Source organism: Xenopus laevis, chromosome 3S (assembly GCF_017654675.1).
Source record: "Xenopus laevis strain J_2021 chromosome 3S, Xenopus_laevis_v10.1, whole genome shotgun sequence".
NCBI classification, from domain to species: domain Eukaryota; kingdom Metazoa; phylum Chordata; class Amphibia; order Anura; family Pipidae; genus Xenopus; species Xenopus laevis.
The window spans coordinates 46,833,221-46,846,801 of NC_054376.1; the positions used below are offsets into that span (position 1 = coordinate 46,833,221).

At 39.2% G+C, this 13,581-nt stretch overlaps 1 protein-coding gene across 2 annotated transcripts in view; it reads left to right on the top strand.

Annotated features, from left to right (window-relative positions):
• rasef.S (RAS and EF-hand domain containing S homeolog) overlaps positions 1–13,581 on the top strand; it is a 33,170-nt gene that overhangs the window by 11,900 nt on the left and 7,689 nt on the right. For both annotated transcript variants that reach the window (XM_041588261.1, XM_018255353.2), the window contains exons 4-11: positions 1,976–2,071; positions 4,068–4,145; positions 6,163–6,278; positions 8,078–8,146; positions 10,361–10,439; positions 11,214–11,263; positions 13,054–13,249; positions 13,355–13,456. In XM_041588261.1, the coding sequence (XP_041444195.1) occupies positions 1,976–2,071; positions 4,068–4,145; positions 6,163–6,278; positions 8,078–8,146; positions 10,361–10,439; positions 11,214–11,263; positions 13,054–13,249; positions 13,355–13,456 (786 nt within the window). The remainder of the gene's footprint in view (positions 1–1,975; positions 2,072–4,067; positions 4,146–6,162; positions 6,279–8,077; positions 8,147–10,360; positions 10,440–11,213; positions 11,264–13,053; positions 13,250–13,354; positions 13,457–13,581) is intronic.

A 13,581-nucleotide genomic window follows, 5' to 3' on the forward strand; every position in this document is an offset into this window, starting at 1 on the left:
CTGTAAGTGGGCACACAAGCCAGATTTTGGTGTTTTGGAACAAATTCCAGTAAGAAGCGGTTTGGTGTTTTCTCTTCCAGGAGTATAAATGTCATGTGTGCCTTTAGCATAAACCCAGTGGCACTCACAGCATGTACTGTATATACTCCACCAGAAAAAGGCAGATCTGCTTCTGTCTACTCTGTCTTGTGTGTGCACTGACAGGCATGGTATTTGGCCTTGCGTGCGCACATGGGCGGATTTCGGCATGAAGAGTGTAGCGTTTCCTCACCAAAACCCACCCCACGTGCAACTAGGTCAATGTTGTGCTGGTCAGTTCACAAACAAAACAGGGTGAACAACAAAATGTCAACCTTTTTTTCCCGCTGGCACAGATACGTTTGCGTGCCACTGGCATAAAGGCTTGATGTATATTCTTTATCTAAATCACTCATAACTGCGTTACAGAGTAGGGAGATAATTAAGGGATACTATAACCATATGTTTTTTGTTTGTTTTCTTATCTCACCCCTGTTGGCAGCTGGGTTGTAAAACTATATATATATATATATATATATATATATATATATATATATATATATATATATATATATATATATATATATATATATATATATATATATATATGATAAAGGATCAGCACACTCATTTGTAGATCAATCAAATGTGTTTTTATTCAACACAGCATTGTGTCCAACGTTTCGGTCCCACTTGGGGACCTTTATCAAGGATTGATAAAGGTCCCCAAGTGGGACCGAAACGTTGGACACAATGCTGTGTTGAATAAAAACACATTTGATTGATCTACAAATGAGTGTGCTGATACTTTATCATATATATAATACAATTGCGGACACCCATGAGACTTGTATGTATATATATATGTATGTATATGTATGTATATATATATATATATATATATATATATATATATATATATATATATATATATATATATATATATATATATATATATATATATATATATATATATATATACAAAGTTTCATAGTGTGTCTGAGAGGAAATGGCACCACTGTCAGAGAGAGGACTGCTTTTGTGTACCAGAATATATGCAATAAGGGTGGCTTCAAAGCTGGCCAGACATGGGTGAATAGATATTGTTCTGCCTCCCCTTCTAAGCATTTGAAAGTGTGAGCTTTTTCACATATTAAGTTGTCTTGAGATTGCAATAATTTACAATCTCAGGAATGTCAGCAAACCGTTGACTCAATAAGAATGGTATATTGAAGATGGCTGAGAAGTTTATTTCTAACTTTGAAGATCTTGACAACAGTGAACATCCAGCTAGGTCTTTATATGATCCACTCCAGCAATATACATGTAAATGAAAATGGAGACTAGCAAATATTACCGGGTAAATGGAGTTAACCAACATACAGAGCCCAGAGAGGACTACAGGAGGGTAGATGGGACAAAACAAAGAAAAGAAAAGCATGAAACAAATGGTGCATGTGTAACATGACATATATAACTGATGATTTGTCCCTTCACACCAAATTGGCAGTGAAAGGGGCTTCTCTGACCGAGAATGAGCAGGATATCTATCGGACAGGTTAGAAAATGCCGCCATATAAAGACTGCTTCATCTCATTGATGCATTTCTCCTAAATGGGTCTACATAGGCCTACATTATCAACCAATGATTGGCCCAAAGCCCAGACAATCAGATCAATATGGCCAGTGTGTAGTGGCCACTGCACATTGCTTTCTTGGTGACCTGCCATCACAGCATTAACATAGTATTCCATAGCCCCACTGTAGCCTTGCGTCCTTAAAACTGATTTTGCTGTTCTATTGCAATTTAAGGGAGAAAAGCCCCAGTCAATAAAGAACATGTACCAAGTGGCATAATATCTTGTGTGCAAAAGCATCACCCAGAAATGTAATGCTGAATGGTGGGGAATTTTCAATTACTTGATTTCTGCTCAGACGTTTCTCTCGTATGTTACAGGAGAAGCTGAGGCTGAACACTGCTGTTCAGGAACTACGAAGGAAGCAAGAGATGGAAACCCTCAGCCTACAGACAAAGATCGATCAGATGACTAAGGTTAAACAATGCTTGCCCTGTTCTCTTTTACTTTGTAGACTAATGTGCATAGGTATGGCTAGGATTCAAGCATTGCAAATAGGAATGGAACGCTCATATGGAGCTTTTTAGAAACTTTAAAGGGCCAGTAATGTAAAAACAAAAGGACATTTATTTAGATTATTAACATTATTAATATTTAAAAAAAATATACACAATGGTTGTATTTATTGACCATAAACTATTTACATAAAAAAATTAACCAGTACAGGTGCAGGATTTGAGCTGTTACATTAGTTGATACATTTATCAGAAGCATTAACAGCAACTGTTAGAATTGATACAATAATTGATAATATTCCGCAAATGCTGTTTAGGATTGTATCAACTAATATAGCAAAATTGTAATTGCTCAGAGTCTGCACCTGGATAACTGAGCTGCCAGACTGATACACCAGAGACAGGAACATGCAATTTTAATTCAATATAAAGGAACATGTTTATTTCTAGTATGCTATCTAAAGCCAACTGAATTGAAAAAAATTGTTTTGCAGGTGATCCGTGTATGTTTGTTAGGGACCGTAAATTGTAAACTGCACTGGGACAGGGATTGATGTGAATGATGTATAATAACTGTAGAATATGTCCGTACTATATAAATAAAGAAAAAGGATAACAGATCAGCATATTGCCATTGTCTAAATCCTTTTCACATTGTGCCCCTGTTTCTAAAGTTTTAAGCTACATGGGGAGGAGGGTGCGGATTCATAGTTTTGGAATCTCTGCTTTAATCTGCTCCCGAATACAGAGTTAATGCTCTTATAATCATCAATTCAAGTGTTTCAAGCTTGGTAGGATGGTTATGTACCCTGAACCTTCACCCATAACCTAATGGTACAATTAGTGTGCTCATAGGTGTCTACCTGTATGTGGTGAGGCAGGTTTCTTAACCTATGTGTTAACTATGCCAGAGTGTTTGGGAGTGTTTCACCATAAGCAGCTTGAGACTGGACTTTGCACGTTTCAGCAATGGAAATTAGTAGAACAATCCTAAGGATTTTCACGGCTTCACTGTTAAGAGTGGATTGCAATATATAGGCTTTAAATATGGAGTAAATGTCGCCTTTCCAGGCTCCATCTCTTGTCTAACTGACATATCCAAGAAATAGTTGCAGTCCCTACCTGGCTTCCTGGATGTACATCCCTCAGCTTAAATTTGCCACTGGCGAAAGAGGAGAGCACACTAAAATATCCAAAACCTTAAAATGAGAGAGACACTGTTGAACATAAGTTCAGGTCACTTAAAGAATAAGTAAGCAATTCTAATCTCTTAAAATTACTCTAAATAGTGCCCAGAATTATATACCTTTCTCAATGCATTTAGTCTCGGGTCAATTTTAAATCACAAGAAGCGCCTTCTAGTTAGTTCCTGGTCAAGCGTGAAGATCAGCATCCTTTTCATTTTTTAACTCTCCCTCTCTCTTTGACTTTGAATACGGTCAAAAATGTGTGTGCTGTCCAAGCCTGGTTCTTTGTACTGCTTCCATAGTTCTTACAGTATACCCACTCACCGGTACCTGAAACCGCCCAACACACAGAACAGTTCATTTAATTAGAAGTGAATTCTCCTGGCAGTGTGCTTTTGGATCGTAGGATGAAACCCATGCAATCTTGAACAGAACATACAGTACAAGCTCCATGCCCTGGATGTAATTAAACCTACAGTGCCAGTATGTAATTAATGTTGTTTTTTTCATGCTAAAAGCACACACAACCTGGCTGCATTACAGGAGAATGTTTGTTTAATCACAACCTACAACCCAATTTCAGGGGCACTGTACATTAACATACAAAAGAGACATCTTTTGTAACAGGATTATTAGGTGCTTTAGTTATTTGTATACCTTTAGAACAGCCACTAGTACATAATTCTTCTCTGCTCAGCAAAACAAATTGAAGGCTTTTTTTCTACCAATTTTGAATCCATAATTACTCGCTTGTTCATATTTCCCTACAGCAAAAAGATGAACAACTGGGAATGGAATCCAAGGAAGAAAGTGCTAAGCTGAAAAACCAGATCTTTGACCTTTCACAGGTAAACAGTGTCCCCTAGAAATGAATCAGATATAAGTAATAATGATCTGCATGAATACACCAGTAGGTATACATTATTGCTATTTCTGCCTGGATTTTATGAGATTCATGTAGTTTGCTGTCCAGCCTTAAACCTACAGTATACACACCACTGAACAGGCATTGGTTTTTTTTATACTATGTGTGGTTTTTACTCTTGTATTACTACATCTTTTGTAACCAAACCGAATCAAAAGTGAGCTTTGCCATATTGCTGTTGTGGGTTATTCCAGCCTACCAACTTCAAATGATAGAACATTGGTTTTAGGTGTAATATTTAAAGGACAAGTAAAGGCAAAAATATAAAATCCCATTTCTACTTTCTTTAATGAAAAAGAAACCTATCTCCAATATACTTTAATTAAAAAATGTGTACCGTTTTTATAAGAAACCTGACTGTATGCAGTGAAATTCTCCCTTCATTTACTGCTGTGGATAGGAATTGTCAGATAGTCCCTAACTGCTGAGCAGGGAAACAATCATACTTATGAACAGCAGGGGGAGCCCCCGCCTTACTTACCAGCCATGCAGAATTCAAGCAGCTTTGTTTATGACAATCCCTAAGCAGCCCAGACCACACTGAGCATGTGCAGGGTCAGGGTCAGGCAAAGATGTTTAACAAAGTTAAAAGATGACAGCCCCCTGTGGCCAACTTTAAAAGCATAAATCATTTGTTAGATAAGGCTTGTGGTGCAGTAAGTTCATGCTTATGTTTAGTATACAAAATACAGCATTTCTAGCATTATTCTATTTTAGACTTTCCTTGTCCTTTAAGCATTTAAAGAGCCACATTCCTGTCTTTGTTATTGAGGGTAGATAATCCATTGCATCCTTGAGATGGAACAGTGCTAGCTGCTAGTGGAGCACTGTTACAGTTAACAAGCAGCAATCATGGGAATCGTTATATTTTAAAATACAGTATATAACAATGCATTTGTTATGTAACAATTTATTTATTGTGATGGAATAATTCATTCAAGTGTGAAAACATTTGTCTATATTTTCAAACAACCCCCAGCCCATGCTATTTACATCAGGGATTATGATCCAGATGGTGGGTACTTGTTTAATGTTTATCAATGTATCGGCCTTTTCCTCCTTTTTTGTAAATTGTTATTGCCTTAAAGCCTTTGTAGATGGGGGATTGGGCTATAGCTAACTTATTTCAGATGAGCGTCATCTGTTGTGCCTGTACTCTCAGGTGCAATAGCTAAAAAAAGTGTAAATCAAAAAGATGGAGCTAGATTAATGTACCTGTCCTTTTACTTGGCTCTCAGAGGCATATGAGGAGCCGATACCAATCTTGAGAATAAAAAAATGATGGTCTGTTTAATTCAGAAATGGTACCACCACACCATCTAAAATCAGTATCTGGCTATAGTAGTGAATAATGCAGTTTTGAGTTTTATAGTGTCCCCCTTTCTGGCGCTTGAGAAAGGGGTAAACCCTGAAACGTGTGTATGAAGGCACAATAAAACTGATATTAAACTTTGCAAAGGAAACATGACGTTACTTTTACTTTTTCATTTGTATTTATTACAGCTACCGTATTTGTATCATGGGATATGTAAATTATAAGGGCAAAGACACACGTGGCGACTGATCACAGCGACTTTGGTTAATGCACCAGTCATGGATAAAATACAGGCCATTTACGGTATGGCAATTAGTTGCCACAATTTGTTGCAACGATGAATCACCACGAGTGTGTTCGCCCTAAGTGTACATCTGGTCTAAAGCATCTGGTAGTGTGTAGCCTATGGAGATTGCTTCTGCTATAGCACACAGTATGTCTATTTTAAATGAAACCTCTTTGTTTATGTTTACTATATTCTGTGATATTTATAACAGAAAACCCTGTTCACAAGGAATATTTCCCTTTTATTAACATAATAGGAGTGGTATAATCTTACACATTCAACCCATCAATGCTATGTTTCGAAGGAAACTTTTCCGAGTTGTTCCTTTCTTCTGTTTAGGAAAATGAGCAGCTGAAGATGAACCTGCTGAGAGCACAAACAGACTTCTCTTTGCTGCAGACAGAAGTGGACAGACTGAAGGACTACATGGCTGATGAACAAATGAACTATAACAGGTAAATGTGTGTGCATTGCTGCATTGCTTATATATCTCACAAACTGCAGTTGTTTTGGAAAAGCCATTGGGGCAAATTCACTAAGATCCGAAGTGGCGCCGGCGACTTCGCCAGGCGTAGTTTCGCCAGCGCTACGCAAATTCACTAAAATGCAATGTTGCGCTCAGGGAGGCGAACGGTAGCGAAGTTGCGCTAGCGTTAATTCGTCAAGCAAAGCGAAGTTACGCTAGCGATGCCTAATTTGCATACGGTGCCAAGTTAAAGTACAATGGATGTATATGTAGCAGCAAATACATTACACTACACAAGCTGGGAAAGCTTCATAAAATAAAATAGAGTTGTTATTTTGCCCTATACATGTGCCCACTGTATAGTTTAGGTGCCATATGTTAGGAAATGTAGGGGGGAAGGAGGGTACCCCCAAAATGTACGATATTTTTCAGCCTATCACCCTTAAACAGTGTCGGACTGGGATGCCATGGGCCCACCGGAAAACCTTAGGCTGAGGGCCCACTTTCCAAAATATTATACTACTTCTCCTCACTCAACCTCTGTTTTCTCCTAGTTTTTTTTTCTTTACATAGTATACTCTATTCTTCCATTATTAAACCTCTTTGTTCCCATAAAGACATAAGAAATGACCATGAATTAGGCCAAATGGTAAGAAGCACTGACACCAGGGCCCACCGGGAGTTTTCTTGGTATCCAGGTGGGCCTGTTCGAGACTGCCCTTAAAAAAGGAAAAGACGCCAGCGTTTTTTGGGACTTAGGGCTTGCTTCAAAAAAAGTTGACATTTTTTCTATCTACTCTATTGCACTTCGCCTGGTCTCAGTTGGCGAAGGCAAGTCTGGCGCAAGAGTTAACGTTCATGAAAATCCGCAAGTTAGTGAATTAACGTAGTTACGTCCCTTCGCCATAGCGCAACTTGTCTGGCGTAAGGGTGCGAAGTAGCGCTAGAGTAGGTCCACTTCACTAGCTAATTTACGCCAGTGGCGTTAGTAAATCGGCAAAGTAACGAAATGACGTCACGCTGGCGAATTTGCGCTAGCGTTAGCCACTTTGCGCTTCAGTAAATTTGCCCCATTGTCTTCCAAATACACCAATACCAAATAAGTATATTTAAGGAGATTGCTGACTTTCTGATCAATGCAATGTTTTACTAAATTTAGCAATATTTATAAATTTATTATGTAAAAACTTGCAGTTGATTGCAATACCATCCCACTTTTCACTAGGTAAAAGGATAAAACATTCTAAATATAAATACCAGGAATTATTAAACAACTTAATTAGCAGTGTTCATAGTTTTACAAGTACGTTGCATGTACCGACTGCAAAATATACTTTATGAATTATGATTTCGTTTGTGGGTGGGGTTGGTATAATGGGTGTGATTGGAGTAGAGCAGGGTGTTGGCCATGTGCTCTAGGTCTTTTTTTTTATTGGGGCTCCATTCCCCTTGTTTGTAGGGCTCTCTGCCCAAAAGCCTGATTGATCAATGAGTTAATATTTGGGGTCCATTTCCTTTGTGGGGGGGGCTGCTAAGGTAATAGTTTTGGGCCCCATGATTCCTGATGGCAGCCCTAATGTGACATGTACCGGCCCCACAATAAAAGTAGTGCATATTAACTATCATGGTTGACATTTCAGCTGTTGCAAAATCAATACATTTACTGCATTTTATGTAAAACCAAATTTCACACCAAAAGTGCCGTCATTTTTGAAAAGTAATCAGAGCATTAGAATGTGTACTGATAATAATACAATTGTTTCAATTATTATTTTCTATAAAATGTAGAGAGAATGAAATGCTGAAGAGTATGGTAGAGGAAAGAAGAACATTTACAAACCAAATTCAAGTACTAAAGTGAGTATAATGTCTCCAAACTGGGGATTGAAAATGTAAACTTAAACCTTTCTGCAGGCATGGACTGGCAATCTGTGGGTTCTGGGAAATGGCAGAGGGGCTGCTGTAAGATTCCATAGACAAGGGACTGGTGGGCAGCTGTTTGGACCTCTGTGTTAGAGTCCTGCGCAGAAACCATTTCTAAGCCCCCGAACCCACAGCCTGCGACACAAACCGCAACCCGCATATGTACCCGACCCGGACCCGCAACTGCCTTATCCGCAACCTGCCGACCACCATCAAACAGGAAGTGATGGTGCTGCAAACTGGAAGTGACGTCATCAAAAGTGGGCGGGACAGAAACAAGTGTTGTAAAACTTTAAAAGGAGTAAAATATAAATAATATTACATAGGATAAGTAATTTAGATGAGACCCGCAACCAGACCTGCAGACCTGGGGTATAACCGCAACTGAAAATCCTCCGCTCATTCCGCAGTGTGCCCGCTTTTTTTGCGGGTAACCCCCAGGTACCCGACCCTTTGCAGGACTCTACTCTGTGTACTTGAAATGTGAGGGGCTGTTTGAATACTGATGTTAGAAAAGGGCCAGTTATGTGATGTTTGTGGACTGGGTTATATGAAAAAAAAGAGAAATGTCATGCAGAGAAGTCTGTGTAGCCTTTGGGCAGACTGGGGGATGGGTTGCCACCTGGATGATGGATGACCAGATTTAGCTGTTGGATGAGGGATTACAAATTTGCTGGCAATTTATTTTCTGATAAATGTGTAATACCCTATATATGCCATCATTCCCTGACTCTCTCCACTGCCCAATTACCCCTTATAAGCAGAGGCCTACTGTGGGGCTACCCCCCCCCCCCACAGGGGAGATATTAGAGCAGTGTCTGGAGGCACAGCCTGAAGGTCAGTTCAAGTAAGTAGTGGGGAGAACTGAAGGGCCAGTTTGAAGGGTTAGTTAGAGGTTTGCTGCCCTAGTTATTCTTGGCACAATGTCTGAATGACTCATAAGCCATTTCATGAGCTAGAGGGGTCCCAAACCAAAAGATGGATCTTCAAGTGGGGCTTGAACTGAAAATTCTTGACAACCACTCGTTTAAATGTACATTTATTTTACCAGGGATCTTGGCTACAGTTCAACACACAAGCTGAAAGTGGCTATTTCCTGTGTATTTGCACTTTTATTCTATTAAAAAACTGGTTATTTTTTTCTTGCCTGACTTTTCAAATGTAACACTTTATAGCCTACATATAGAGTTGCCACTCCGCTGGTATTTTACCGGCCTAGTCGGCAATGTAGTAGCCAGTAACTTTGTAATACACGTAAGTTCAGCCCCTGGCCCCCTTTGCTTCATATTTCATCCTCCTTTAGGCACCTGTGACACTATGGCCTGACTACTTTTGGCATTACCCCATTCCTCTGATGTCATGGACCGCCACCCCACCCCTGCTGACTGGCAATTTTTTTCTCAAAAGGTGGCAACCCTACCTACCGTACATACCATAGGAGCAAATTTTGCCTTGCCCCTGACATCATCTATGGCAAATGGCAGAGGGGCTGCTGTAAGATGCCATATACACTCTTTAATGGTCTGGTGGGGAGCAGTCTTGCCCTCTATTTACTTGAAATGCCAGGGCACCTTTTACCAGATGGTATCTACTGGCTTCTATACAATAAAAAATAGTCATACTGGGTTTGCATTAAAATGAAAGTCCAAGAGTTACAGAAAGGTAAGGAGATTGGATCATGTCAATATCCATTATTGATAAGGTCCAAGTTACATAAGTTACATTTATCCCTTTGCTTTGAAAACCCACATAATAGAGTATTGAGATTGGAGATATTTTGTAGAAGAAAAGTTTTATTTACATTTCTCCTTCCGCCACATAATTTCCTCGCCCTCTGATGTCATACCCTGCCACTAGTTGTTTTTGCCTCGCCCTTTACATCATCTATCATACCCCTGACAAAGAAAGGTGACAGGTGATTAACCCTTTCCCTCTCCTTTAATTACCTAATTTTCTGCTTTGCCTGTATAGTAACTTAATTACTGATTTATTGAAAATAAAGGATACTAAATTCAGCACAACTAGCAAGTAATGGAAAATTCACTATATTTTGATGACATGGTTGTTCTTTTATGTATGTTCTCTATAAATATATGTGTAGTGTATGTATTGAAATAAGAGTTAATTGTATGTTTATCCTTCTTGCAGTGAAGCCAACAGATCTCTGTATGACAACAATGACAGCATGCGCTCCGCTCTCACAAATCTGGAAAATGAAAGGAAGCGGGTGAGTACTTTTTATTTTAAAAAAAATAGTCATACTGGGTTTGCATTAAAATGAAAGTAAGGTTACAGTAAGGTAAGAAGATTGGATCATGCCCCTATCTATTATTAACTAGGTCCATTTCATGCCAGTGGGTCCAAGATTAGGAAATCGCTATGTTTTTCTTGGTATAGCAGAATAATCTATTTCTGGCATGGTATATGGGAATAATGTTATCTATAATTCCCAGGATACAAGATTTTATTAGTTGGAGGCCACATATTATCAGATAATAATATCAGATAATATGCCTACTACCCTGGACTATTCTACATTTATGGGGGCAGGACCATATAATGTGAAAGAAGTCTGCAGTCGTAGAAGGAGGACATGTGTCAATAGACCTCCTACCCAGCGATGTGAGTCTGATGCAGAGTTGGATCTATGTGTAGATGGATAAATCTGCCCCTAGTTGACATCAGATGTTATAGCAATTATCTTTGGCATCTCCTAGTCTGTATTTGGTCAGGGATCACATTGAAATTAAATATTTTTTGTTGTAGGCTGATATCAGAGGGGAACCAGTCAGGTATAGTAATGGACATTTAAGATTTAGATTAAGCAAATGCACTTTTGCAGGGTTCTTCTTGTTTTTTTTTCCAAAGTTTAAGCTGCCATGGAAAGCTGTGCACATATGGACCAGCATAACAAGCCCTGCTAAGTACAAGAATGACCATTCTCACTAAAGATGAATCCTATTTCCTTGTCTAAAAGTAAATGTTCTTTTTCTTCTTGCAGCATTCATCCCCCAGTCATCTCAGCGAGCCCTCTGTGATCACCTACAGTAGGTAGGATATATACTATATTAATAGTGTAAATGTAAAACGGCACATAGTATGCTTCAGACCACTTTTTGCAATTTTCGTACATTTTTATTCCGGTTCATATTCATGACTTTTGCAGAGCCACCTCCTCATGCCTGTCTGCGCTGTTCTCTACCTCCTAGTCGGCTGAGTAAAATAAACTGACAGTAAGAGAGAAAAACAATGCAGAAGAGTGTCCATGAAGGCTACCTGAATCAGTCACTAAATCCTTTATAGAAAAATCATAAAATAAATGTACCAAAATGTACAATTTATAGTAAATAGTGAAAATCCTCAGAAAAGATTTTTATTGTTGCAAACACTCTCTCTGGGCTATACCATTGTAAGCTAAGTTATTTGTAAATGCAATTGCTATTGAAAGCAGGATCTGTCGGCTATTTTCTGCAATGCTGGTGCTGACTATTGCAACAATGTGGCAGAAGCCTGCTTATAAATGGGGTGTTTCTTTAAACGTGTATAACAGATTTAATGGTTACATACCTTGCATTATGAAAATATCAGCAAAGTTCAAAATGCTATTGAAATATGACATTACTGTTAAATAGAGCTTTAAGCCATTGGCTATTGCACCTCTCACTGAAACACATTAGCAGTCCTGTGAGGATAAAGTTATTGCCTACACAGCACAAAGGGGGGAGCTGTTTAATATCAGGTGCAGGGGACTCACAGAAGTGAGATTATGTGCTCAATGCACAGGTGCTCAGGTTCACTGCCCAAAGTGATTGACTATATAGCAGGTGGTAAAGGGTTTGTTTACATGTTTGTAAATAACTATAACTGGTTGGGTATTCTAATACTGGATCATAATTGCAGCTTTGCAGGACTGCATGAAACCAAGCCAATATCTCACCACTTTTTGACCAGATATCTGCAGGGTCGGACTGGGACAGCGGGAAAGCGGGGAAAAACCCAGATGGGTCCCGGCCCTCATGGTCCTCCGCTAGTTCAGACACAATCCCTTGATTTGCTGGCCCCCAAAAAAGGGTATGTGGCGATGCATGTCGGCGTTCCCCCATGCATGCGGGGCTCCAGAAGTTTGGAACCCAATGGGCCCCAATGTTCCAGTCCGACCCTGGATATCTGTCATTCAGGCCTGTCTGCTGGCACAATACACGGGTAAAATAAGCTGCTAACTCTCTCTGGAAGTCTATTAGACATCTAAAAATGCAAATATTTTAGAAACAGATAAATTGCAAAAGAAGCACCCTGAATAAGGTCTCTTAATAAATTACATTTCTTGAGTTAAAATGCAGCTTGAAATTGCTGTAGAAATGACCCTATAGCGTTCGAGAGTTAGAGACCCTAAAGCAAATGCTGGGAAATCCATATCAAAGCCAATAGCACAAATACCCACTGAAATACAGGTGTGGGATCCATTATCCGGAAACCCGTTATGCAGAAAGTTCTGAATTACGGAAAGACTCCATTTTATTCAAATAATCCAAATTTTTAAAAATGATTTCCTTTTTCTCTGTAATAATAAAACCGTACCTTGTACTTGATCCAAACTACGGTATAATTAATCCTTATTGGAAGTAAAGCCAGCCTGTTGGGTTTATTTAATGTTTACATGATTTTCCAATAGACTTAAGGTATGAAGATCCAAATTACAGAAAGATCCCTTATCCAGAAAACCCTAGATCCCGAGCATTCTGGATAACAGGCCACATACCTGTACAGACTGAGGATTCAATAGACTTGAGTGTTTTGTCCCCTTGGTTTATGCACCACTCACAATATAGATTTTTCTCCAGTTTCACAGCAGATGAAGAGCCTGACAAAAAATTCTCTGATGTAGCCACTTGGGCTGACAGATGTATAGATAGTGGGGTATCCCTGTCACGCAGCGTGGGCTACAGTGACGTGGACAGTGAGTTTGGAAGTGAGCACAGCAATAGCTCAGAGGAACCCTGGAATGGAAGCATCCATAATGCAAACTCAGAAATCGAGGTAACTTTTTATGCATGTCACCCAGCTCATACTAATTATTGCAGACCGGAATGATTTATACAAATCTGTAATTAAAATTGTTTTCTTTAACATTATTTTTCTCAGTCAGAAGTAGATGGAAAACTGAAATGGAGCCCGTCTCGCCCTCTAAACCGCGCTGACTCCTCCGCTTCATCTAAGAGAAAGCTCCCTGCCTTTACACCCAGGGTGAGTAGAAGTGATCCCGACAAGTCCTAGTATATTGCTTGCACTCCTATTTCATCTCTGTATAGGCTGTGCAGTTAAACATAGGTGCTAGATTTCCTATTCATTGCTGTGACATATCCAGTGCA